The 27228-nt window shown below is 44.5% G+C and overlaps 1 protein-coding gene across 11 annotated transcripts in view; it reads left to right on the top strand.

The window, feature by feature from the left end:
• The window catches only part of ARSG (arylsulfatase G), a 118564-nt gene that overhangs the window by 71609 nt on the left and 19727 nt on the right, over positions 1 to 27228 (top strand). For 7 of the 11 annotated variants that reach the window (XM_077924036.1, XM_077924033.1, XM_077924034.1 and 4 more), the window contains 3 exons: positions 4362 to 4470; positions 18026 to 18146; positions 19146 to 19374. In XM_077924036.1, the coding sequence (XP_077780162.1) occupies positions 4362 to 4470; positions 18026 to 18146; positions 19146 to 19374 (459 nt within the window). The remainder of the gene's footprint in view (positions 1 to 4361; positions 4471 to 18025; positions 18147 to 19145; positions 19375 to 27228) is intronic. The other 4 variants (XM_077924037.1, XM_028713382.2, XM_077924038.1 and 1 more) reach the window with 1 other exon arrangement.

Below are 27228 nucleotides of genomic sequence, written 5' to 3' on the forward strand. Positions count from 1 at the left end.
AACATTTGATTATTGAAACAAATGCCACAGGCCTGTGTTATTTTGCGTGGATGGGCACTTCAGCACAGAGTTGGTCCAGAAAAAGCCCCTTATTAGGGCCGGTGCGATTTGTACCCTTTGTGTTTACGGACACTGTGCTTTGGGGAAGGGAGGTGAATGAGCTTGTCAACAAGCACTCGTCGTTTTTGATTTTGGAAGGGGAGGGGGAGGAAGTCACTTGAATTGAGTTTGATTCATTTAGCCTATTTGCAAAGCAGAGCCTTTCCATTAAAAACAAAACAACAACAATTAGCCAATGCAGCCACAACAGAAAGCAGCAAACATCTCTTTTCTCTCTTCAGCTTGAATGTGAGGAGTGTTGCCAGGGTTTTAGGCAGCCGTATCCAAACCTAGGCTGGGAAGGTGTAGTTTTCCAGCTTGTACATAGAGGCTGGGTGTTGCTAGTCTTTCCCAAATTTGAGTTGCCTGCTGTTTCTGGACTACAATTCCCATGATCCCTCACCACTGGTCCTGCTAGCCAGGGATGATGGGAGTTGTAGTCCAACAACTGCTGGAGACCCAAGCTTGGAAAATACTGTGTTAGATGGTGGGGCCAGGGGAAAAATTGAGTTCAAAGTTCTCTAATCCTATTTGACCTCCAACCTCCCTTCCCCAGAGCTTATCAGTTTTGTGAGGTAGAGATCAGGGCCTCAACCATGATTGCATTTGGGGCAGCTCTACCTACTTCCACATTCATCCCCCCCCCGCCCCCAAACGTATTTTTTATTAAAGATTTCTTGGTTTACAGAAGTAAGTGCAATGTCTCTTTTTTCAAGTTGCATTTTCTACAGATCAGTTTCAATTGTTGAGACATTAGTGTTACATTAGAAAGAAAAGGGGGAAAGAGGTGGAGTGGGGTCGGGTGGCGATGTTTCTATTTTACTTAATGTATGTGTGGGGTTTTGTGTCAGCGTCACTTTTGCAGGTTCTCTTTTCTATTCGCTTGTGTTCCTTTGGTGGTGAGAGAGATTGGGGTTGGCCTAGGGCAGGCTTCCTCAACCTTGGCCCTCCAGATGTTTTTGGCCTACAATTCCCATGATCCCTAGCTGGCAGGACTAGTGGTCAGGGGTGATGGGAACTGTAGTCTCAAAACATCTGGAGGACCAAGGTTGAGGAAGCCTGGCCTAGGGTGTGGTTGTCTGTTTGTGGTTGGCTGTGGTGAACTTCCTTTTCATGTGTGAGTGGGGTGGGTGGGTGTTTTTGAATCAGGTTAGCCATATTGATTCGTATGCTGTTGGTGGATACTTGTCATTGTCTTGTTGGGCTGTGTATGTGATAAAGGGGAGCCATAACGGGGTGGAGGCGTCATCTTCCATTTGTCCCCCTGTCAGTTTCAGTTTATTAGTTAGTTTTTCTAATATGACTGGTTCCCATACTATACTCCCACCATTCATGCATTGAGTGGCACATCTGTAGAGTGGAGCCTATCATGTGACAATCAGGGTTCTACATTGGGGTAGGGAGAGCCTTCATTGGTCAAGCAGCCTACATAACCCAGAGGTCTGCAATGCAGAAGCCGCAGTTAATTCAGAATGCTTCAGCACGGTTGCTGACACGAGCAAGTGATTGTCTGCATGTAACACCTCTGCTTCGAGAATGGCACCGCTTGCCCGCTTGTTACCAGGCCAAATTCAAGGTGTCACAGTTGGTACCTGAAGCCCTTTTGTGCCCATTCCACTATTCTGATCTGCGGAACTGGCACTGTTACAGGGACCGCATAATTCCCCTTCCGCAATTAAGCATCATAATCATCATAATAAATTTAATTAGACTCCGCCCATCTGGCTGGATTTCCCCAGCCACTCTGGGCGACTCCCAACAGAATATTTAAAATACAGTAAAAGATCAAACATTAAAAACTTCCCTGAACAGGGCTGCTTTCAGATGCTGCTTACAATTGTAAGAAATCAGTCTTTTAGTGTGGCAGCACCTGCCTGTTGACATGAGGCAGACACCTTCCCTGTACTGTTTTCAGGGCCTGCTTAGAACAATTTTGTGCAAATGTGTAGGCGCTAATGTGTCCTAAAATCTTTTTATGTTAATTGTTTTTCAATATTTAAAACTGTCCAGGTAATTTTGAAACTTCTTGTAAACTGCTTAAGAGATTTTTGCCGCAATCAAGCAACTTACAGTGGTACCTTGGGCTAAGAACTTAATTTGTTCTGGAGGTCCGTTCTTAACCTGAAACTGTTCTTAACCTGAGATACCACTTTAGCTAATGGGGCCTCCCGCTGCCACCGCACTGCCACCCTGTGATTTCTGTTCTCATCCTGAAGCAAAGTTCTTAACCTGAGGTACTATTTCTGGGTTAGTGGAGTCTGTAACCTGAAGTGTCTGTAACCCGAGATATCACTGTATACATTTTGTTAAATAAAAACAATTTGCTAGCAGCAGCAGCAGCAGCAGCAGCAGCAGCAGCAGGAGAGATCATTTTTAAGCAAAGCAGCACGGTCTGACATGGTTATATAAATGTATATGCAGTCTCCATGTACCAAACATTTCCAAATCTTGTTGGGCAAACAAAGCGCAGACAAGCCCATCTCTGTCTAGCCCCTGAGAACTAGATGTGCAAGCAGAACTGAATCGGAATCAGTTAAAGTGTTTCCTGTATGCCTCCTATCTGACTTAGGCAATGAGAAAAAATGTGGATGTTCCAGTGGTTGAAAACAGCTGTGCGGCTTTTGAAACTATTTATAAAAAGTACAATGGAAGGCGAAGGTGTTCTTCCTAAATCTTGAAAGTGGAATAAAAAGTTTTTAAGGCGGGGCACCTGCTCCCATGAGTTCTTTTTGTTGTCATCGGAGAACCTTTGCATCTCCTGGATCAGAGCTCAGCCTTCCCACCCACCTCTCTTCATCCTGACCCTTTGGCAGCTGCACTGTCTCTCAAGCCATGTTTTCGCTGCTGCTGCAAGTGTACGCGTTAGAGGCCATAGCTCAGTGTTAGAACATCTTCCTTGCATGCAGAAAGTCCCAGATGCAGCCCCCCTCGTCTCCAAGTAGGACTGGGAGAAACTTCTCTCTGAAATCTTGGGGAAGCCACTGACACGCCAAGGTGGACAATGCAAAACCAGATGAACTTTTGACTTGGTTTAAGGCCGCTTCCCGTGTTCCTTTGTGTTAAGGCAGAGCGGTCCAAGCCCACTCTCCGACAAGCCTGTCCTCGCTTCCTTCTCTCAGCCATAGCTGTCATTCCCTCCCTGCTCTGCCCCTCGTCCTGGCAGTGACTACAGACTCCACAGCAGGATTTGCACTTGCTTCCCTACCCCCCATCTATCAGTCGTTCCTTGGTTTTTGAACAGCTTAGTTCTCAAACGTTTCGGTTCCTGAACGGCACAAACCCAGAAGTGAGTGTTCCAGTTTGCGAACTATTTTTGGAAGCCGAACGTCCGACAGGGCTTCCACGGCTTCTGATTGGCTGCAGGAGCTTCCTGCAGCCAATCAGAAGCTGTGCTTCGGGTTCTGAACATTTTGGAAGTCAGAACGGACTTATGGAATGGATTCCGTTCGACTTCCAAGGTACTACTGTACAGTGGTACCTCGGGTTAAGAACTTAATTCGTTCTGGAGGTCTGTTCTTAACCTGAAACTGTTCTTAACCTGAAGCACCACTTTAGCTAATGGGGCCTCCCGCTGCCGTTGCGCCGCCACTGCACGATTTCTGTTCTCATCCTGAAGCAAAGTTCTTAACCCGAGGTAATATTTCTGGGTTAGCGGAGTCTGTAACCTGAAGCATATGTAACCTGAGGTACCACTGTACTGTGCTTTTATGTAGATGATTTGACACCACACTTTTTGTCCATGCCAAGTCTTTGCCTCGTGCGCATTCACAGCTAGTCCTGAAGGAAGGTTACTGTGGCTGCGAGACCATGATGACTTAACCCAAATTCGGCCAATCCAGTTGGGATGGAGCTCAAGCTTAGCATGCTATGTGCTGCACCAGTACTTTGTAAACATTTATAATCTTCAGGAGTGTCTCCCCCGTCCCCACCCTGTGCATGTTGAAAAAGCTAAAAATATCCCAGATTCAACCTTGAATAGGCCTTGCATTCTGCTGTTGCCAGTGCTGAATAAACTGAAGCATCGTAGAGGAAGGAATTGATGAGATAATTAGGACTGCTGTGTCATTTATGTTATGCACTGTTTTGGGCTAGCACAATTTCACATCCCCGTTATTGGATTGTTTGTCTCATTTTTTAAAAAGGAGAGAACTTGTCCCCCTGTCTCTTAACTATTTAGCTTTTGTTTTGCGATCTTGGCTCTTTGGGAACTCTCCTGGCAGACAGGCCTCCGCAAATACATTTTCTCTGTTTAAATTTTGCAGGCGGGAGCTCAGCAAAGCAAACGACCTGGGAAGGGGGTCACCGGGTTCCCACGCTTGCCTACTGGGCAGGGAAAATCCCGGCAAATGCCACGAGTCCTGTGATGTTGAGGTAAGAGAACGTAACAGTGCCTGCTGTTCTTCTGGGATCATTTTCAAGATCCGCCTGGAGAGGGGCGTTGATGGCCAAACCCAAAACTGGCGCAGACTTCATGTGGGGAACAGCTGAACTGCTCTGGCATGAACCGGAACTGCTGAGAACATACATTCCTGGGAAGTGGAGGAACCTGCCATTTCCAGAGGGATAAACAGAACAACAAAAATGGAGGTGTTGTCCTGAGTTAACCAGTAATAAACTCTGTTAAGCGCCCACAGATTTATGCAACCCTCTGCACCCTTTAGCTCCTTTCTCAGACCTGTGTGTGGCAGTGTCAGCAAACAAGGATTAAGAAGAAGGCTTTTTTGGGGGAGAAGACAAAAAAAAACACAAAACCATGTGGCTGTTTAGGGTGAAGGGGTTCAGAGATGCTTGCCACTGAGTCAACAGCTGAGTTGTTTTCCTCCTGGAGAATGCTGGCCAAAAGTTAACTTTTGAGATGTTTACTCAGATAAAGATTTCAAAATCCCTGTCTCATGAGAACGGGAGTAAAAATTATTCCCCACTAATAACCTTATGTAACTTCACTTCCTTCTGACCTCATTGCTTCCAACTCTCTAGTACTTCATGCTTCTGATCAACTCAACTGGTTCCTGAAAGCTTGTGCCATAATAAATGTGTTTGTCCCTAAGGCAGCCTTTCTCAAACTTGGGTCCTCGGATGCTACTGAACTACAACTCCTATCATCCTTGTCCACTGGCCATGCTGGCTAGGAATGATGGGAATTGTAGTCCAACAACATCTAGGGACTCAAGGCAGAGAACGGCTGCTGTAAGGCGATGCAATGCTTTTTGTTGCAATTGGTAACTGCATTGGTATCATAAATCAAAAACAGCTTACCGCACGCAGACAAAAACCTATAGAGAGCGCCCACATTAATCCAGATGGCCTGCTGGGGACACTGCTTTGAAGGAGTCAAGGATGCTTGCTTCTGTATTGTTACCCTGCATGGTATTTCCGTGGATGAGCTTTCTGTTGTCTTGGCCAAAACGTGTTAACAAGCTGTGAGTGGGAAGCTGACTGTTCAGATCTCACCTCTGTCATTAACTTTGCTTTTGGCAAACTGCTGCCTCTCATCCTCAGTTTCCCCCATACATAAGATAGGATTCTTAATGTGGAGTCTGTCTTACAGTACTGTTGTTAGGACTGCTGAGATGGTCCTGGAAGATAGTACCCGGACCCTGAGATCATCTTCTGAGGCCCTTCTTTGTGTGCCCCACTCCCTCCACGAGTGGTGCGGAGGATGACAACACAAGAACGGGCCTTCTCTGCAGTGGCTCCCCTTCTGTGGAATGCTCTCCCCAGGGAGTTTTGCCTGGCGCCTTCATTATACATCCTTAGGCGCCAGGCCAAAAACGTTCCTCTTTATCTAGGCCTTTGACTGATTGACATCTAACAAGAACACTTTATTATTTATACCCTGCCCATCTGGCTGGGTTTCCCCAGCCACTCTGGGCGGCTTCCAACAAAAAATTAAAAATACATGAAATTATCCGATGTCTTTAAAATGTGTTGGGAGGAGGTGATTGGGTTGCTTTTGCTTTTGTTTTATATTTTGTGTTTTTATATTGTGAATTTGTCTGGAGACCTGCGGGTATACGGTAGCATATAAATTTCAACAACAACATTATTATTGTTGCTATTGTTGTTGTTGTTGTTGAAATTTATCTACCACCCTATACTCGCAGGTCTCACAAGATAAAATAACAATATAAAAACACAAAATACATTATTATTATTATTATCATCATCATCATCATCACTGATGTTGTTGTTGCTGTTGTTGTTATTTACACCATTACTGAGTGTGTTTGCCTGGCTGGAATAGTCTCATAATGCCTCAGAAGGCTGTGTGTGAGTGTAAAACTATCTCACTGTACAGAGGTAGAAATGCTATCTATTGCTCCTCCTCCTTTTGCCTCTGACCCACAGCCTGGCATGTGGTCCTCAGCACTGAAAACTGTGGTTACTGGATCTTAAGTGTAGATGTGGAGAGTGCAGGCATGCCCTCTTGTTTTCCTAAAGTGGTACAGAGCTTTGCTTTCATAGGCAGACATCTAAGCAGTCACAAATGGCGACAGGAGCTGTGGGATCTATTTTGCTTCCTGCTGTTGGTGGCGACGCTTTGCAAAGTGCCTTCAAGAGAGAGGAGTAGGAGATGGGGCAAAGAGGGGAGGGTGCAGGTGTTTTGTTTGGGCAAAATATGGGACAGGTCAGGCAAAATAGAGGGGAATTTGTGGGTGTAAAATTTACTTTTACCTGGTGCAGAAATGAGTTCAAAGCAATCCATTGCAATGACCAAATGAATCCGTCAGTCACTGCAAGCCATCCAATATGGAAAGGAAATCTTTCCCACCTGCTGAATTTCTGCCTGCCAGAAAGATGAGAAATGTAGAAACCCAGCCAAAAAAAGAACGAGGGGGGGAGATAACGACAAACTCTTAGCTTTGAAGGGACTGAGGCTGCTGCTCCAGGGAATGTTTTGCTCGTCCCTCTTAGAGAGAGAGAGCAAGAGCTTGGCCCAATCCAGAAGAGTCTGCTGCAGGCTGCTGAGCTCTATTGGCTAGCCTGGAGCATCAATCAGCCGGCTTAACTTCCGAGGTGCCTAGCAAGCTAGGCTGCACGAGACAAGCAAGTTGGGGTGAGTGCACGAAGGAGGAAACTTTTAATGCCCATTTTATTTTTTCCATGACTTTGAAAATGGGCCAAATGGCACAGGGGACACTGCTGTTCAAACCAGGGCGATCCTGTTTTTCAAAGGGACGGGGGGCAACCCTAGCGCAGGTGCATCTTGTGAGGTGTTTGAAAGGGATTGTGGCCACTATCCCTTCCCCTAAACAGCCCCTGGTGGTTGTTCTCCTCCAAGTCACCAGTAGCCAGGTGACAGATAAGTCTGCATCTCCCATGAGGAGGCGAAAGCAACCCAGGGAGCAATCAAGGCTGTCACTGTCTATGCTTGGGAACCAGGTGCTTCCAAGGCCAGATAGCAACAGTGTGAGATGCTCCCTGGGGCGTCATCTCCTTGGCAGCACTCCTGGGAGACAAGATCTCAGGAAGCTACGGCACAGCTAACACTTGCCTGAGAACCAAAAGATAAAGCACAGCCTGAAGTAGGCGTGAGTGTGGGTGTTTTAAAACCATTCTGCTTGTGTCACAGGTTCCAGAAGGTGACAGTCAGTTTGCCTTGCCCCAACGTTGCTTTCTCCGACAGCACCAGTGATTTCTTTTGACAAAAATCAGGCATGCAAGGGCATAAAGAGGTGTATTGTGTCAGGGCCTTTTCAACACTGGCTCTGGCCTGGTGCAACGCTCTGTCTCCTGAGACCAGGGCCCTGCAGGATCTGATTTCTTGCCGCAGGGCTTGTAAGACAGAGTTGTTCCGCCTGGCCTTTGGCTTGGAATCAACTTGATCCCCTTCCCCTCTATCCTTTTTCCTTTCTCCTTCTGTGATGGAACTCCTATTTGGGGACTTCCTTGGCTTTTTTTCTGGCCCACGTAGGACCAGTCTGGATAGTTGGCCTTGGTGAAGATTTGACGTTTTCATCCCCCAAAAGTTTTTGATTTGAGTTTCTACTGAAATGAGGCTGCATATTAATCTTGTTTTTAAGTTGTATTTTAATCAATTGTTTTATACCTGGTGTTAGCTGCCCTGAGCCCGGTCTTGGCTGGGGAGGGTGGGGTATAAATAAATTTTTTTATTATTATTATTATTATTATTATTATTATTATTATTATTATTTCTAATCACACCCACAAATTCAGTAGAAGGGTTATGGCCAGCTGCCCCCCCCTCCCCAGACAGGTTGAAAGAGTCTAGCAAGGCAAGGACCAAGGCAAATTGGGCCACCAGAACAATGTGTGTACAGTGGAACCTTGGTTCTCGAGCTTAATGCGTTCCGGGAGTCGGTTCGACTCCCAAAACTGTTCGAAAACCAAGGCACGGCTTCCGACTGGCTGCAGGAGCTTCCTGCACTCAAGCAGAAGACACGTCGGATCTTCGGCTTCCAAAAAACGTTCACAAACCAGAACACTTACTTCTGGGTTTGAAGCGTTCGGGAGCCAGTTTGTTCGACAACTAAGCCATTCGGGAACCAAGGTACCACTGTATTAAAAATACAGTTCTACCCTGTTTCAACGGAACTACACTCTTTTATCAGTATTTACCCATATCCATTAGAAATTCTTCCATTATTGATTTAAATACAGATAAGGAGTTTAGACTGAGGTGATGCATCTCAGATGCTTCAGAATTTTTACTCTTGGATTTGGAATACGGACTCTCCAAGTGTCCCTATTTTCCAGGACAGTCCTGGATTTACAGAAGGTTTCTGATTCGATCCTGAAATGTCCTGCTTTTCCTTAAGACGTCCCCTATTTTTGTTGGAGAAATGTTGGATGGTATGGAGTTATGTGACATGCACACACACACCCCTGCCAAGGAGAAAAGAAACTATGCAACCCTTAGACAGCATCTGTACAGGGAAGCTATTTTAATGTTGAATTTTTTATTATGGTTTATACATATGTTGGAAGTTACACAGAGTGGCTGGGGTGACCCAGATGGGCAGGATAAAAATAACAACACGTAACAACACGTAACATAACATAACAACATAACATAACATAACATAACATAACATAACATAACATAACATAACATAACATAACATGATGTCCCTAATTTCATCAGAGAAATATTAGAGCGTGTGGGAATGTAGTTTTGGGCGCAATTTTAAGCCTCTGGTGTAGTACACTCCCTCTTGCCATCCCATAGAAATGATTGGATATGCCCTGCTGAATGTTTCTTAATAGCACACTGCAGAATGCTCTGAAAGGGAGATGAAGGAGAAACCCCAGGATCTTTGCTTTGGTATTGTAATCTGGCCTCGACCTGCTGGTAGAAACATGCCCACATCAATTCTTGTTATTTATGCTCTTTCCTTGGCTTATCTCACGGGCTCAGGACAGAATCCTCAAAACAACGCTGTGAACTGAGACCATTATTTGCCCAAGGCCAACTGGTGTGTGTTTCCTGGCTGTGTAGGGATTTGAACCCAGGAGCCTAGGGAACCAATACGATTTCACCTTCTTCTGCTCTGGATATTAAGTCATCCGGGAAGGACCAAGCTGCTTCTGACCTCTTTATGCTGCATGCATCTTATCTACTTCCCTTCTCTCGGCTCCTGTCTGCATATCACCTTTGCTTACCATCCACTGTGTACCTGGCTTAGACTTGCGGTGATGATGCTCTTAACGGTGCCTCTAGCTATTGCCATTGGGAGTGGGCTTTTCCAATTTTAGGACCTGCTATCCTTGATCCCTGCTGACAAAGGTCCGTATGGTTAAAGCTATGGTTTCCCCAGTAGTGATGTATGGAAGTGAGAGCTGGACCATAAAGAAGGCTGATCACCAAAGAATTGATGCTTTTGAATTATGATGCTGGAGGAGACTCTTGAGAGTCCCATGGACTGCAAGAAGATCAAACCTCTCCATTCTGAAGGAAATCAACCCTGAGTTCTCACTGGAAGGACAGATCCTGAAGCTGAGGCTCCAATACTTTGGCCACCTCATGAGAAGAGAAGACTCCCTGGAAAAGAACCTGATGTTGGGAAAGATGGAGGGTACAAGGAGAAGGGGACGATAGAGGACGAGATGGTTGGACAGTGTTCTCGAAGCTACAAACATGAGTTTGACCAAACTGCGGGAGGCAGTGGAAGACAGGAGTGCCTGGTCCATGGGGTCACAAAGAGTCACACGACTAAACTTCAACATCCCTGATCCCAGCTTTTTGGACCCCAAGTCCAAAAATACTTAGAGTAAATAAGGACCACTAGATCCTTCTTGTTGTTGTTTTCAACAGTGGACATAAATCTCTTTGGGATTGCAAGGGTAAATCCACTGGAATAATAGCAGTGATCATTGGGCTTTTATTAGTAGTTGTAAATGAGTTCCTTGGGTGTGATTTCCTTATTAATTGGCATTATGTAAGCCCCTTTGGCCACGGAAATGTCTTTCTGTGCACCACAAAAGTTATTACTAATGCCATTAATTGCTGTGACATTTCTGTCTTCTGCAGGATGTTTCTAAGGAGTTAGCCCAGAACGCTGTCACAATCTGACCACTTATGCGAAGCCTTGAGGCTAAACGCTTTCATTCTCCGCTGCCTCCTTATGCTGAAGTTTAGAAAAGGTGCATCAGTGCTGGTGTGTCACGGATACTGTATGGTGTTCGTAAGCTATATATTTTGGAGTTATTATTCAACGGAAAGATTGGCAGCTGTTGTTGCTTACTTAGCAGTAGTAGTACATCTATTACAATCAGCCAACCATAATTACAGAATCCGAGCCTCAATAAAACAGATGATAATAAGTTACATGTTATGATCTAGTGATCGTAACAGGTCTTTGATAGCTAGGAAATAGCTATTGAGAGGTAGAGCTAAAATGTAAAATGGCAACCAAGGTATTTGTGTGTTAAAAGCTCATGCCTAGTGTTTCACTGGAACAAAGCATTCTTGAGTATTTTTTGCATCAACAAGTATGCAAACAAGAGCGTGGTGCTCTGAGAATGGATTGTTCCGGTGAACTAGCCAGTGAAATCGGGTGCCTTTCCCCAGAAATGAAATACCTTCCTCTCTAAGCGTTTGGTGCAATTCTAGGATGCGTTTTAAGTCTTACTGTGAAACTCGGAGATTGTCCGTGTCGAATTGGGGCTGCTGAAATCCTAGTGCATACAGTGTGTTGGAAACTTGGGGCCAAGTTACATGTGACGTTTGCATCTAATGTGGGAGCAAGTTCTGTGGTATTTTCTTTCTGCTCAGAAATGTTTATTTATATCTACTTTCTTTCTGAGAAATACTTGTTATTTGTGGATTTTGGAGCACTCCTGTAGTATGAGGAGGATGGACAACAAAAGTAGGTTTTCTGTGAGTGTTTACGGTGGTGAAGAGTCTTAAAGCAAGTGGCACAGTAATAAAACTGTTAGCACGTTTGCAGAGCTAAGCAGGGTCTGGAATGGTTTCAAATGTGTTGAGATTCCTCCATTGCAGAGGGTTGTACAAGGTGACCCTTGGTTGGATGGCCAAACCTCTACTTCAAACCTGAATAATTTGAAGTTCTCTTTGCCAATTTTGCATTTGAACACACAGCATAGAATCATCAGTTTCATTTAGATACCTGTTTGGGCTGCCTATATTAATGTATATGTTTAAGTAGGATTGATGGAATAATCTTATTGCAGGTAATGGGTTTTGTTTGTTTTTGAATTAATTTTGCTTTATTGCTATTTTTATTAATTTTTATTAATTTATCTCCCCATTTTCCTGTTATGTTTATTAATTAAAACTTAAACAAACAGGCAGAGACTCACCTCCAAGTCCTCTGTTGTGAGTCACCCAGAGTGGTTGGGGAAACCCAGCCAGATGGGCAGGGTATACAGTGGTGCCTCGCAAGACGAAATTAATTCGTTCCGTGAGTTTTGTCGTCTTGCGATTTTTTTCGTCTTGCGAAGCACGGTGTCGGGAAAGTTTTGGAAAAGCTTCAAAAATCACCAAAGTCTTTAAAAACCTCAAAAAAGGCTACCACACCGCGTTCTATGAGTTGCTCCTCGAAGTCAAGTCGCAACAGTATTAACGGTGTTAAGAAAAAGGAAACAAACTTGCAAGACGTTTCCGTCTTGCGAAGCAAGCCCATTGGGAAAATCGTCTTGCGAAGCAACTCAAAAAACCAAAAACCCTTTCGTCTTGCGAGTTTTTTGTCTTGCGAGGCATTCGTCTTGCGAGGTACCACTGTATTATTATTATTATTATTATTATTTACATTAAACTTAGGTTAGCAGCAACTGCCTCCCTGCCAGTAAACCCAATGGTTTTCCTGATCCATATTCCATGCAGGATGAATATTTCTTCACTGCACTGAGGTGATGCTAAATTTCAGTACTGTGTGTAGCAGCTCTAGGTTACATATATGATTATCCCAGTGCGAAGATATAGGAGGAATTATGGGGGTGGTGGGTGGGAGAGATTCTTTCTATCTTTTGCTCCCATCATCTCAGCTGACAGCATGTACCTCCCACATGAAGCTAGTTGCCCTGGGGAAAGGAGGAGAACCCAGCTGGCTGTATTGTGAAAAGGGTGGCATTGCTGGCTGGGCTCCAGCATTTTCATGGAACAGTCGCTAAGCATCTGTTGGGAAAGACTTTACCTCAACTGTGCATATTTAACACTACGAGTTCTTTGGAATTGTGGGCAATTGGTGCTTTTAAAGACCAGCAACAACTGCAGGGTTGGGTAGGGTGGACAGGAAGGAGAGGTGAATCCTTTGGCTCCCCCAGCGGCTAGCAAAATCATTGTGGCACGAACGCTTGTGGGCGGGAGCCTCCTTCAGTGCACCTGGATGTCTGAGAAAGGAAGGAAGGAAGCATATTGATAAATGACGAACTGCCATGCATGAATAGTTGAGGTTTTGCATGCACGGCCTTTGCGAATATGGGACCCACTAGAAGTGGTGAGTAATGAACAGGCGGAAATCAGGATATATGGACTTAGCTGAGAAGCTGCTCTGTGAACAAAGGTTTCCCCCACAACTGAGGGTTCAAAGCCGCTTTCAGGATTACATATGGAGGGTTAAGTTGCAGAGGACTGTTCCTTTGGAATCCCTTCCCCATCCAGAGAGGGTCACCTGGTGTTTTTAGCTGTCCATTTGTTATATATATTTCGTAGAAAATCTACGAAAGCATATATATATATATATATATATATATATATATATATATATATATGGCAAGTGCAGAGCCATAGAGAAAGCAGTACGTTTCTGAGCACAATTCAAAGTGTTGGTGCTGACCTTTAAAGCCCTAAACGTCCTCAGTCCTGTATACCTGAAGGAGTGTCTCCATCCCCATCATGCTACCCGGACACTGAGGTCCAGTGCCGAGGGCCTTCTGGCGGTTCCCTCACTGCAAGAAGTGAAGTTACAGGGAACCAGGCAGAGGACCTTGTCGGTAGTGGCACCTGCCCTGTGGAACGCCCTCCCACCAGATGTCAAGGCAATAAACTATTTTACTTTTAAAAGACAAATGAAGGCGGCCCTGTTTAGGGGAGTTTCTAATGTCTGAAGCTGTATTGTTTTTAATATTCAGTTGGAAGCCGCCCAGAGTGGCTGGGGAAACCCAGCCAGATGGGCGGGGTATAAATAAAGTATGATGATGATGATGTTCCCAGCATTCGCTGCTATGCTTTTCCTTCTCTGTGTCACTGCAAATCTTAAAACTCGTCCTTCTTTTTCTGCCTGTGGTTCCTCTGCATTTACACACCTGGGTTCGCAACCTGTGCAGAGCCAACTCTTTTCCCTAGACCTCTAGCTAGGGAGCAGGCGCTCATTTTCTCTTCCATTGAGCGGAAAATGCTTATCAATTTCCCATGCCTCAAGGGGGTGGAGCTGGTGCCTTTCCACCAAAATCTGCCGTGCCAAACTGCTTCGCTTAACGGCATTTGATGACGAGTGCCCGCAATGACTTTATGATTTTCCTGCTCATTAAAAAGTAGGTCAGTAAAGTAGGTCGCCCAAATGAATAAGGAAGAAATTGTGCCATCGTTTTGCGGCGAAGTGCTTTGGCAGAGCTCTATAGATTGAGCGGTGGCTGTTTGTTGTGTGCGTAGGTGCCGTTATCTAAGAGTTCTGGTTCGCTGCATGTGACTTTTTGGGAAGGTGGATCATCAGGTTATGTAGCTAGAAGGGAAACAGAAATCAGGCTTTAACTATCAAGGCGTCATCCAAGATACTTGCTTTCACTTGCCCTTTCACTTGGTTGATTGTGCAAAAAATGCATTAATTTAACTAAGGTAAGGTGGCACTGATGCATAGCTGTCAACTTACAGATTTGAAAATAAGGGACCAGCAGCCTCGAAACTAAGGGACCAAAATAAGGGATTTTGCAACCAAAATAAGGGATTTTGCGAACACAAGTATGTTCAACTTCTGAGCCCCTCCGAGCCAAAGGCAGAAAGCCCAACCAGCAGCCAAACAAAGCCTAAAACGGTGGTTCCCACAGCGCAGCAACCCGGCAAAGGGGATGCAGCAAGGAAAACCACCGTCACCTCTCCGCTGGGAAGCGCTGAGCAAAGGTGAGTCCCCAGGCAACGCGGCCGATTTGATCGGCACAAGGCTTGCAAGCTCCACCCCCCCCCAGTCGTTCTTAGACTCCTTTTTGGGTGAGCAACGCAGCCAAGCAACACAGTTGGAGCCTCCCTCCGCCCTGACAGGCAGGGAGGGAGGGAGAGGAGCTGCTTCCTTTGAAACCCGGGAAATTTAAGGGACATCAGCGGGACACGCGCTGAGATAAGGGACTTTCCCGCCAAATAAGGGGCGGTTGACAGCTATGCACCGATGCATCAGTTTAATTAAGAACTTCCTTGTTAACGTTGAAGCTGTTTTGAAGGGTGGTGTTCCTCTCTATACAACCTCCCAAGCTGAGTCTCAAATAACAGACCCTGGTCTGTCTCCCACACCATTTCTAATCCCATAGTTTGAAAAAAAACAAAAAAAACAAAAACCCCTCATCAAATAGGTTATTAATGAGTGAAACTGTTCTCTTTTTTCCTGGTAAGCTTGCTGGAGGCACATACTTACAAACACTTTCAAACTTTTGTGAATTCACGGCATTTTCTTTGTACTTGGACCCCATGCAACCAATTTCTTCTGTACCGCTGCATCATTGTGACAATGTTTTCTCTGCTAATTGGTTTGCCATTCTCAAAAAGGCCTCTTATAACCTGCGTATTCATGCTTCCCACTGCAAAATCTGGGTGTTCCAGGAAGGGAATGGAGTGGCAATATCCGAGAAGTTAGGTGTGTTGTGCCAAGTTTTCCAAGCCTGAAAATTGCTTTTGAAAATGAGTTTACTAGTTTGCTCGGCACAGCCAGCAAAGTGGAAGTCCCTGGAACCTCAGGATTCCATATTCACTCTGCAATCTTGTCTATGATGTCTCATAATGGACATTATCTGCCTTTTAGGGGAACTCTCCCAAATTGTGTTCCACCAAAACAATGTTAACTAACATTCAAAGATTTTTAAAAATGCATTACATTGCAGCACAAGAACACAAACTGCTCTGAAGGTTTTATTTACAGTCGAGTAGTATATTAATTTTAAGATATAAATAATTAATACATTTAAATACGTATTTTTTGCACAAAATATGAATTTCTCAATGTGTTGTGTCTCAGAGTAAGCATTTCTAAACTTGTTTTATCAAAAAAACAAACAGCTATTTGTATGGGTATTTCTGCTTGTTTGTTTGTTTGAGCCATGAACAACACCATAGCATTCAAGAGATGTGAAATTTGAAGGATGACTGCATTATGATCTAAACATTAATCCGCTCCCTTTTTATTAAAATGGTCAAAGAATGAATTCCTCGAGCATCCCTAATACTGCCTGGCTTATTTAAAAAGACAACCATAAGAAAATAAAATGATATTAATAAAACCACGACTGATGTGGAAGATGTGAAGTGTGTTAGCTCTTCCTCTCCCAGGAATCCAGGGGAAATCCCTTGCTTGAAGACATCCCTTGTGTCTGTGATATACAAGAAGCATCAGGCGTTTCGCCTACTTGCATACTAATTTGAAGAAACGAGCTGAATTGGTTCAATCTCCACGTGATTAGGACCAATTACAAGCTTGACCATCTTCTGTTGAGCTGCTTCAGTAATCCATTTCCCATATTGTGCTGGTTGCTGGATGTCAGATCACCCAACTGACGGTGTTTGTGTGTGTATTATTTCAGTACCACACTCCATGTGCTGTGTTATCAAGTATATGATTATGGAATAATGTGTTTTGTGGCTCAGGTTTAAGTCCCTGAAATAAGAAGACTGCAGTGGAAATGTTGACAGGGTTGTTGGTGGCAACTGCAGAACCCAATGCCACTCTCATTTTCCATCCTGGCTTCCTATGGAAGCTGCTGTGCTGTACATAAGTGAAACCACATTTTCCTAGAAAGTGAATTGATGTTCTCAGCATGGCATCATTCTGATGTATTTACCCTGCTTATTTAATCCTGCCACTGTGGTTTTATCGCCAAAGACTGCATCGTGGTAGTGTTTCTGTGCTGGACCCGGCAGTACACAATAGACGTTTATAGTGACCCACCCTGGCTCCCCACCAGTATGCAAGTCTTGACAGGAAGCTGCTATGTGGCCTTGAGGTTTTATGGAACTTGGAGCTCAAATCTTGGTATTTCTGTGGGTGCTTGTATGGTTCCATACACGTCTGATTGTTGCTTGGGTCTCTTCTGGAACTCATGTGCATCAAGTAGTTCAGAGACTATGCACCATCACAACTAAGCCCACCTTTCTGTGTTTTCTGAAGGAGTTGCTAGCTCCCTCTGGCCTTACTGAGCTGCCCTCTGGCACTCTAAGGGCATGGGGGCAGCAGGAAAGGAAGGCCCAGTGGTAAGGGGGAAGAAGGTGCATATATAAGGGACGTGTCTCCTTTTTCTGGGCATCTGGCCTTGGAAAGAGAGGAGAGGAGCCAGCAGAACAAGGATGTCACTCATCATCAAACACTTGGGCCCAGTTCTTCCCCAGATATAACCCGGTTGGGCATCTGTCTAACGCAGCATAAGGAAGCCTCGTTCATTATATACTAGCTTCCCTCCCATCGTGTTTACCTCAGAACAAACCTTAGTGAGGCCAATGTCTTCATGATCGAGAGCTGGAGACGATAAGTGGAAGTGACAACATAATGCTGCTCCATAATTTGGGAACCCATTCTGCACTTGAGGCATCAGAAATTTTCCACATGGTATTTGTGTCCACTAGGCATTCATTAATTTTCCATCAAGAACTGCAGGCCCTGGACCACCCTTCTCTTGAGTGACTCAGCGATATAGCCAGCTTCCTCCTAGCAAATTAACATTTGTAAAAGGGGGTGCTCACTCATTAAAATGTGCTAATTAATATGGATGTAAATAATTTCAGTCTAATACAAGGCTTTGGCTCAAGTTCCTGGGAGCATATTACTTGGCAGATTAGCATTTGAGAAATTGGGTTTGAGTGTCTTGCACAAAGCTCCTTTTTTTCTGTACAATTGCTGCCCTCAATCTCAAATCAATATATCTTCCTTCCCCCACCCCCACATCCTTCCCCAAATCTAATCCTTGAGGAAATGTTGTGACAATGAATCCAACCCTTAAGGCAAAATAGTCAGTATGTGCAAATGCTATGTTTTGTAGTTGGATTTGTGTTTGGGAATTGAATTTCTTCAACACACACGTACCAACCTGAAAAAGAGGAGGCCCAGTCTGGTCGATATAGGGTTGTTCCTTTTTTGCGTAAGTGAGGTACTCATCTGAATTCTGTACTTTTGGTGTAGAATGTGTTACGACCGAGGGGGGAAGTGTTAATTTTATTTCCTCCAAAGCTCTCCTTCATGGTGAAGTAGCTCTTGCTTCTTGTACACTGTTCCTGTCCTGTGTTCTTCTCATCACAGTCTCTTCTCTCCTGCAGCACTTTAGATATATTCCCTACCTTGGTGTCTCTGGCAAACGCAAGCCTCCCTCCCAACAGACAGTTTGATGGTATGGATGTGTCTGAGGTCCTCTTCGGGCGGTCGAACAAAGGACACCAGGTATGGAATTAACCTTCATATTTAGCTGAATTTTTGTGTGGAAATAGTGTGGCCTTTATTACAGTGGTACGGTGTGTTTATTTTTGCCCTTGGTGGCAACAACAGGATGCAGTCCGTAGTCCAAATCAACTTTTTGCATCCTAATTTATCAACATTCCAGATGGAATGGCCTGAGATATTTCGTTGCCTGAAGTGAAAAATCTAAGCAGCACTCTCCATGGTGTTATTATTTAAAGTGTTCCTTTAATTGAGGGTGTGGTGGGTGGGGCACATAATTTTTTGCTTGCTTACCTTGGGTTTCCTGAGCAGGAGGGGCACAGTCCTTGGTTATATAATTTCACAAGACTGTGTTGCGGAAGAAGTGAGGAGTTCTGAACTTTCACGGTTCACTCTGAAGTTTTTCTAATTTGGCCCTTGGAGTTTGAAACTAGCCTCAAACTCAAAGGAGTATTGAAAAATACTTTCTTTTTTCATGAACAAGATGCTGTTTTGCTGAGGGAAATCTCCAAAACCTGAGCAAGGCATCAGTTTGACATCATGTTTGGCTTCTCAGAACTTATCACATGCACCAAGTGAATATGTGCATGTTAAATTTCGAGAAGCCATATATAATATTAGCCACTTGCGACGACAACTGCATAAGACCTAGTGAGGAGAGGGAGAGCATTCAGGGAATTCAGGCTGTCCTATGCATGTAGGGAATTATTTACTGTAAACAGCCAGAGCTGTAAATTAGAGAAATTAGAATGTCATCTAATTCATGATATATTATTATTATTATTATTATTATTATTATTATTATTATTATTATTATTAAAGGTTGCAGCACTGACTTAATATATTCTTCTTCAAAGATTTAGTAGAAAAGGTTGTATAATTCCAGAAATATTTGGAGCTGTGTATGGTGCTATTCTTTCACTACTAGTGAAATAACACACCCACAGAGTGTGGAGCATATGTGCATCCAAAATATGTAATGGACCAATAATATTATTACAGTGGTACCTCAGATGTCGAGTGGAATCTGTTCCGGAAGTCCATTCAACTTCCCAAACATTCAGAAACCAAGGCATGGCTTCCGATTGGCTGCAGGAAGCTCCTGCAGCCAATCGGAAGCCGCGTCGGACGTTCGGGTTCCAAAGAATGTTTGCAAACTGGAACACTCACTTCCGGGTTTGCGGCGTTCAGGAGCCAAAACGTTTGACTCCCAAGGCATTCGGCTCCCAAGGTACGACTCTACTAAAATTGGTGTGCATAGGAGGTCTTTGCCTCAAGTCTTGCTGGAGCCGGTAGGCTGATGCAATCTCCTTTCCCCACTTTAGCTTTGCTTGCCTCCTGTCATTTTCTTTCTCTCTCGTTGATGGCCAGGTGACTCCCATTTCCTTTGCTTTTCAAGGCAAAACCGGTTTTTGTTCCCTCACATCACAACAGATTTCTTTTCTTAATTGCTTTGGATTCTGAAACCAAACAAGAGAAACAACAAAATTGGGTCCCAGGGTGCTTGGTGCTAGACTTTGCCTGAACAAACAGGGACATCATTAAGTTCTCATTCAGCCTGGAGTCCTGGCTCCGGCAACTGTGTCCATTATCAATTTGTAAGTAGGGCAAACCCCCACCCCCAACCCGTCTACACTCTGTCATTTTCTGTTCACATGATAATGCAAGAGCTGCAAGCATAAGCATGAGAACAGCAGTTTGCAGGGCAGATATCAGAGGGCACATTTTCTAAAGGCTGCCCTCTTGCCTCTCCCAGCCACAAACTGGAAACCTAAGGATGAAATCCTGTATGTTGTTTTGAAAGCCTGCCCCTACTGCAAGCTCCTGCACACTAGTTCCCACTGGGCATTTCAGATTTCACTGTGGCTTTTATGTATTCAATTTAGTAAAAAAATTGTGGGTGCTGTAACTTAACCCTGGGGGCAAGCAGTTAAGAAGGAGAAGCGTCCCCATAAGACAGAATGTTCTCTTTTGCAATGGTCCAATTATGATGGTAAAGGCAGGGCATGACATGAAGGGTTCATGGTGAAATGATTGGATTGGCAAAGGTTGTGCCGTATGTGGGTAGCAAGACTCAGATGAACTGTTTTAAGAGACATCTTCATGGCATTGAATGAATGTTCTGAGACAAGTTCAAAGAGCAGGTAGAAAATTGCCTTGATGAGGGTGTGTGTAAGGTCTTGGTTCTCCCAACAGGAGTCCTGAGCCCTGATGGAAAGCTGGGGTGCCTTTGGCAGCAATTGGCCCAGATGCATCCACATTTTCTGATTTTGTCTCCTAATCACTGTTGGGGTGTTGTTGGGTGTAGCGCCTCCGAAGCTCAACCACAGAAAACAGCCATTTAGGAGAGTTGTCTTTACTAGACCAGCAACAACAAATACCACTGTGCATGCACACGCTATTTACAGAGGTTACAATTAGTCTTCTCTCTCTTTGAGCCCTGAGAGGGTCCTTTGCTTCAAAGTGCTTGCTGTGTTGAAGTCCGCAGCCAAGTCTTTAGTTCACTTACTTGCAAAGTCCTGCAAATGATAGGGTCCTCCAATTCAGCAGTATACAGTGGGTTTTCCCTGTTGCTACTGCTGTGTCCGCTGTTATAATATGCTTGCTGCTGAATAGTAGTAGTAGTAATGATAATATTTATTTATTTATTCATTCATTCATTCATCCATTCATTCATACCCCATCGGTCTGGCTGGGTTTCCCCAGCCACCCTGGGCGGCCCCCAACAGAATATCAAAAACAGAATGAAACATCAAACATTAAAAATTTCCCTAAACAGGGCTGCCTTCAGATGGCTTCTAAAAGTCAGGTGTTTATTTCCTTGACATTTGATGGGAGGGCGTTCCACAGGGTGGGCACCACTACCGAGAAGGCTCTCTGCCTATTTCCCTGCAACCTCACTTCCCTCAGGGAGGGAACCACCAGAAGACCCTCAGAGCTGAACTGGGGGTGGAGATGCTCCTTCAGGTATATTGGGCCTAGGCCATTTAGGGCTTTAAAGGTCAGCATCAACACTTTGAATTGTGCCTGGAAACGTACTGGGAGCCAATGTGGGTCTTTCAGGACCGGTGTTATATGGTCTCAGCAGCCACTCCCAGTCACCAGTCTAGCTGCCACTGAAGTTTTTCGTCAGTGGTTTATTTATCTGCTCTGCTGCTTAACTTGTGTTAAAGCCATTGTAATGTCACCCTGGGTCTAATTTTTAGTCAACATTTTGGGTAGAAATGAATAAGTTAAATGACCTCAGCTGTGGTTGTCAAAATCCCTTTTTGTAAACAGATGAACTGCACCTTGTGTGTTGGTGATATAAAGAAGAGGCATTTTAGTGAGATCTGCCAACATGGTGACTGATTAGCACGTGGTCATTCATAATTCTACTTGTGAAGTTTGTTTTTACGGTTAGCTTTATTGCCACTAGTGTCTTTCCAATTCTGCTATGATGAACGTCCTTTGGTTGCTATGTGTCTCTGTCCTTTTTCTGTTATTCAAGCTGTTGCATAAAATAAGTTATGAAACGCTCCATGTTGAATGGCAAGGGACATCATGTTCTTATGGCACATGGTGTTTTTTTTTGCAAAATTGTACGTCCAGTGGCTGAAAGGGGAATATGGAACAAGCTTCGGTTCATAGGGCGGGTTGTAGTTTAATTCACTTATTAATATAATTCTTCATAAGCAGCATGTCATGACTCATTATTGTAGCAGCGTCAACAAGATGAAGGGCTTCAGTGCCAAAGTTCTGTTAACAATCTTTCTTGAAGACTTGCGCAGTGTTGTTTTTGAACATCGGGAGCACACGCTGTCCTTGAGATTAGGCCCTGAGGTCAGGAATGGTCACAGCTAGTTTCCCTTTGAGATGCATAGAGTTTGATTTGCTCATTGTGACCCTGATGCAGTGAGCTGCAGAGATTTTGCCAAGGCAAGCCAACTTGAAAACAGGTGCATTATTGTAATCGTTCCCCTATTTGTGTTCTGTAAATATGGCACAAATTGAACAAAGGCAACACCACCTAATGAACTATCACTGTTTTTCTTTCCTTTCATTTTTCTTTTTGAAAGTAGGCTTAGTTTGGAGTCGGCATTACAGCAGGAATTTTTAAGGCATTTGGGATCATTATTTGCATTTATTAATTGAAATTATTTTAAACTGCCCCTCATCCCTATGGATACCAGTGGGCACGACTAAACCAATCGTATCAACAGGAAATACAATCACATTGTAAAAAAATAATCAGGTTTGGACCAGTTTAATAAAACCAGAGCAGACTTACAGCATAACCATTATAATATTATGCTTGAGTAATTTTTTTAAAAGCATTTTTTAAAACATATTTAGCAATTTTAACCTTTTATTAGCATAACATGATGCCCAAAGTATTGCAGTGCCAATGCCAGCCAAACCTCCAATGGCCACACTGTGTATATTGGTGCAAATGATAGTGGCAATTAGAGTAACTCCCCTTGAATTCAATGGGACTTGACATGCATAGGATTGTGCTGTAATTCACTTGCTGATTACAGTTGAATGTGAACTTTTGTGTCCCTCTACTCCAGGGGTAACCAAAGGTGTATCCTCCACATACTGCCTAACTACAACTCCCATCATCCCTCAGCATTGGCCGTATTGGCTGGGGAAAGAGTCCAAGAACATCTGAAGGGTGCCATTTTCGCTAAGTTGACAGTCTCCACTGTTGAAATTTCATTTTCTCTTGATGCTTAACGTCAGTGCCTTTATCAGTTTCCCCTTCCCATTTCTGTCACAGATAGGACAGGGAAAACCTTCCTGTTCATTTGCAGTAGAGACGATTGTTTTTCTAGTTTTAATGCAGCGTGCAGAACATGTTGGTTGCCCTAACGGGTGGCGCTGTGTCTAAACCACTGAGCCTCTTGGGCTTGCCGATCTGAAGGTCGGTGATTCGAATCCCTGTGATGGTGTGAGCTCCCGTTGCTCTGTCCCAGCGGCTGCCAACCTAGCAGTTTGAAAGCACACCAGGATGAGTAGATAAATAGGTACTGTTGTGGCAGGAAGCTAAACGGTGTTTCTGTGCACTCTGGTTTCCGTCACAGTGTCCCGTTGCACCAGAAGCCGTTTAGTCATGCTGGCCATATGACCCAGAAAGCTGTCTGGACAAATGCCGGCTCCCTCGACCTGAAATCAAGATGTCCCATAGTCGCCTTTGACTGGATTTAACTGTCCTTTACCTTTTACGTTTTTTACCTCTCAAGCCTTGCATATGATGCATGCTGTTAATGAGATCTATGTGTGATTTGTGCAACATGATTGAGTTCCTTGGTTAGAATTAAGCTGGCTGATGTTTACTTCAAAAGCACCAATATGTGTCGAGCCACATGTGCACATTTGGCCAGATCATTCTGTATCAACCTTGCTGGTTTTATTCCATTTATGCAGGCGATCAACATGTGCTGTTCGCACATCTGGGCTGCGATTAATACTACTACCTAGTCCATTAGGGGCGCAGGTGGTGCTGTGGGTTAAACCACAGAGCCTAGGGCTTGCGGATCAGAAGGTCGGTGGTTCGAATCCCCACAACGGGGTGAGCTCCCATTGCTCGGTCCCTGCTCCTGCCAACCTAGCAGGTCGAAAGCATGAAGTGCAAGTAGATAAATAGGTACTGCTCCAGCAGGAAGGTAAACGGCATTTCCGTGCACTGCTTTGGTTTGCCAGAAGTGGCTTAGTCATGCTGGCCACGTGACCCGGAAGCTGTACACTGGCTCCCTCGGCCAGTAAAGCGAGATGAGCGCTGCAACCCCAGAGTCATCCGGAACTGGACCTAATGGTCAGAGGTCCCTTTACCTTTACCTGGTCCATTGCACAATCAGTGATCTCTTTCGTTCGCCATAGATGCTATGATTATTTGAAAATGTGACCTGTTTATTGAAACCAGTCCTATTGTAGTACGTTGCTCTGCATGTGTCCTCAAAAGGAAGTGATTAAGTCCCATTGAAATTTCCAATGGCACGCCCCCACCTTCTTATGCCTCCACGTCCCCCACCAAATCAGCTCTGGGAGGTCTGGGGAACTCCCCAGAACCTTGCATGGAGAGAGGAGCATTCCCTCGGGCAAGCGGACGGAACAATTGGAAGAGCACAACACTGAATTCCTCCATATGCAACTGAAGCTGCCATTCCATGCAATGATTAGAGCTAAAGGTCCCCCGACACAGGCAAAACATCTTTTATTTTAACTCAGGCTTCCTCCACCTCTGCCCTCCAGATGTTTTGGCCTATAACTCCCATGATCCCTAGCTAGCAGGACCAGTGGTCACGGATGATGGGAATTGTAGTCTCAAAACATCTGGAGGGCCGAGGTTGAGGAAGCCTGTTTTAACTAAACAAGTGAGAGAATGGGCAGGATGGAGACTCGCGTTGCACTAGTGCCAGCAGATTGTTACATATGGAGGTGGCACAATGTGCAGCAGCAGCCCGGTGCACTCCAGATTTGAAGCTACACCTCTTACCCCCAATGTATTCTGTTCCAGTCCGTCTCGTTCTTTTTGGTAGCACTCTCTTGATGCACCCATTCCGTAGAGAGGGTGGCATGCTGTGGTGTTCCATCAGGCTGGTCACTTAGTGAATTGGGCCTATGCGCTCCCTTTCTGTATTGCATTTGAGAGCTGGCAATGGCAACTCACCACCTGGTGATGCAGGATACTGTGTGACACACAAGTGATTCTCCTCTTCTAAGGCTGCTTTCCTAAACACATTTGCTAGGGAACAAGCCCCACAGAACACAGTGACACTTGTTGCCATTAGGGCTGGGTGATATCTGATTTTTCAATATCACGATATTGTTAGAATTCCTTCTCCATGATTGCAGTCATAGGATTGTTGTCTATCACATGATGGTATATGTTTTGACTCCAAAGAGTAGGAAGTGACAAAGACAGGATGTTTGTGTTACTGTGTTCCGTGAAGTGGGACTATTGTCCTTTGTTCTTTCTCTTTGCTATCTGATGCTAGAGAGAGAGAGGGAGCCATGTTGCAGTGCTCCGTGTGTGCTTATATGTAAATAAAGTAGATTAGCCAAAATGCTGAGTTGCTGAGATCTGTCACGTAAGTTGCGCAAACTCTGCGGATCCCTAAGTGTGCCGGTGTTGGTTGGCATCGGTCGCTGTGATGTTCGGGCTGAAGAAAGCTTATGAAGTTCCCGAACGATCGACCAGGAGGGAGGGAACATGCCAGTCGGGCATGTGTCTCTGCCAGAGTCCTACTTGAGTGTAGGCTGAACTCCTGACAGATATATCACCAGCTAAATATCACAATATCTTGATATATCACAATATATATCTGCAGTGGCGGAGGGCCTTGTCAGGCCTCCCTGCAGTGGCAGAGGTCCCATTGTACCTCCCCACAGTGGTGGAGGGCCTTGCCGCACCTCCCCACGGTGGCAGAGGGTCCTGCCGTACCTCCCCACAGTGGTAGAGGTGGTGGGAGTACAGAAGAGGATTACAGGTTTTTAGGAAAACAAGACAACTTAGATGGAAAACAAGATGTTTCTTTCAGTGAACTTCCTTTCCTTGAGGAACAACATCTGACTTGGAGCCTTTCTTGGAAATTAGATTTTTTATTACTTTTTCAGTGCAGGATAAAATATACACATAAGCCAGACACTGTTAAAAGCTGCATTGATTTTATTTTAAATTCTACCTTTGCCCTCCTATCCCTTCCCCAGAACTCTTATTTTCCAGACAAGTTGTGGCCTGTTAAAAGGCCCGGGACAAATTTGCATTCCAAGATCTGAATCCTAAAATGCTCTTGGCAACAACATTCCCAGGGGGTGATTAGCACAAGTGGAGGGAGCCCAGTTCCAGGCCCCTATGAATGTAAGCATCTGTCAGAATTTGTTCCAAGTATTTCTACTTGAAAAGATTTCTGGAGGGTTCCTTCCCAGGGCTGGAGACCACAATGGCATCAGCCAGAGCAGGAGAGGGAAGTAAATAGGCCATGTAAACACTGGATCTTGAGGCTGCTTAGACAATATGAATATCTGAGAGAAAATGCTTGCTTTTATTTTCAGATTATTATTGTTGTTGCCTTACATCAAAATGGCAGAACATCCCTTCACTGCATTGTCATGATCATACTAAGCTGTGCATTGGAGCTTTTCAGATTTACTTTCACTTGGATTATAATATCAGTGTCCCCCCCCCCCCCCCCGCAAGGATATTTTCAGCTAGGCATAAATTCTGGATAATTATCCCAAGTGCAATATGTCCAGTTTGGGGACATTATTCATTACAATGGTTTCACATTTGGGTAGTCAGTGACCACTTGAGAGACCAGAACATGAAAGCATTGGTCTGCTTTTGTTTTAACCCAACAATTCAGATATTCCTGCCTCCAGTAGCTACCCAGGGATAGAATGAGATGGCAAAGCTTCAAGAGTGAACACTTCAATGGGAAAAATGATATAACCATCCATTATTATAGTGGTATATCAAACTCAATGGTTTCTTGCTACATCTGAACCTCTATGGGAAAAACTCACAGTGACTTCTCTTTTGTTGTTGCACGTACTGTATTTTTCCGTGTATAAGACGCCCCTATTTTGGGGGACTCCAAATTAAGAAAATGGGGGGAGGCTATAACTGTGTATAAAACTACCCCCAATTTTAAACATCATTTTCTAATAAAAAAACCTAGTCATACACGGAAAAGTACAGTATGTATCCTCCTTAACAACATGAATATGAAGCCTTTTGAGCAACTGGGGGAAGATGGTATTCTTCATCTTCCTTTTACGCAGTTGCCCTGGGGCTGCTCAGGCAGGGGTCTAATATCCGTTCCTCTTCCTATCCAGTGCTTCAGTAGCTTTTTGTTGCTATGCGAGGAGACTACAGAAAGACAGCTGTTTGCATTGTTGTTGAAGATGGTCATGGTGTTCGATATCCCTTGATGCTCACTGAGAGTAACAGATGCGCAGTCCCCACACCCAGTAAGAAATATTCAGCCTCTTGTACCCATCAGGTCTTTGGCTAAGAAGAGAGAAGCCAATGGATGACCTGATGAAACGAAGGAAGCTTTCCACTTAGATTCTGTGCTGGGCAGAAAAACCTGCTTGTTAG

Source organism: Podarcis muralis, chromosome 2 (assembly GCF_964188315.1).
Source record: "Podarcis muralis chromosome 2, rPodMur119.hap1.1, whole genome shotgun sequence".
Taxonomy (NCBI): domain Eukaryota; kingdom Metazoa; phylum Chordata; class Lepidosauria; order Squamata; family Lacertidae; genus Podarcis; species Podarcis muralis.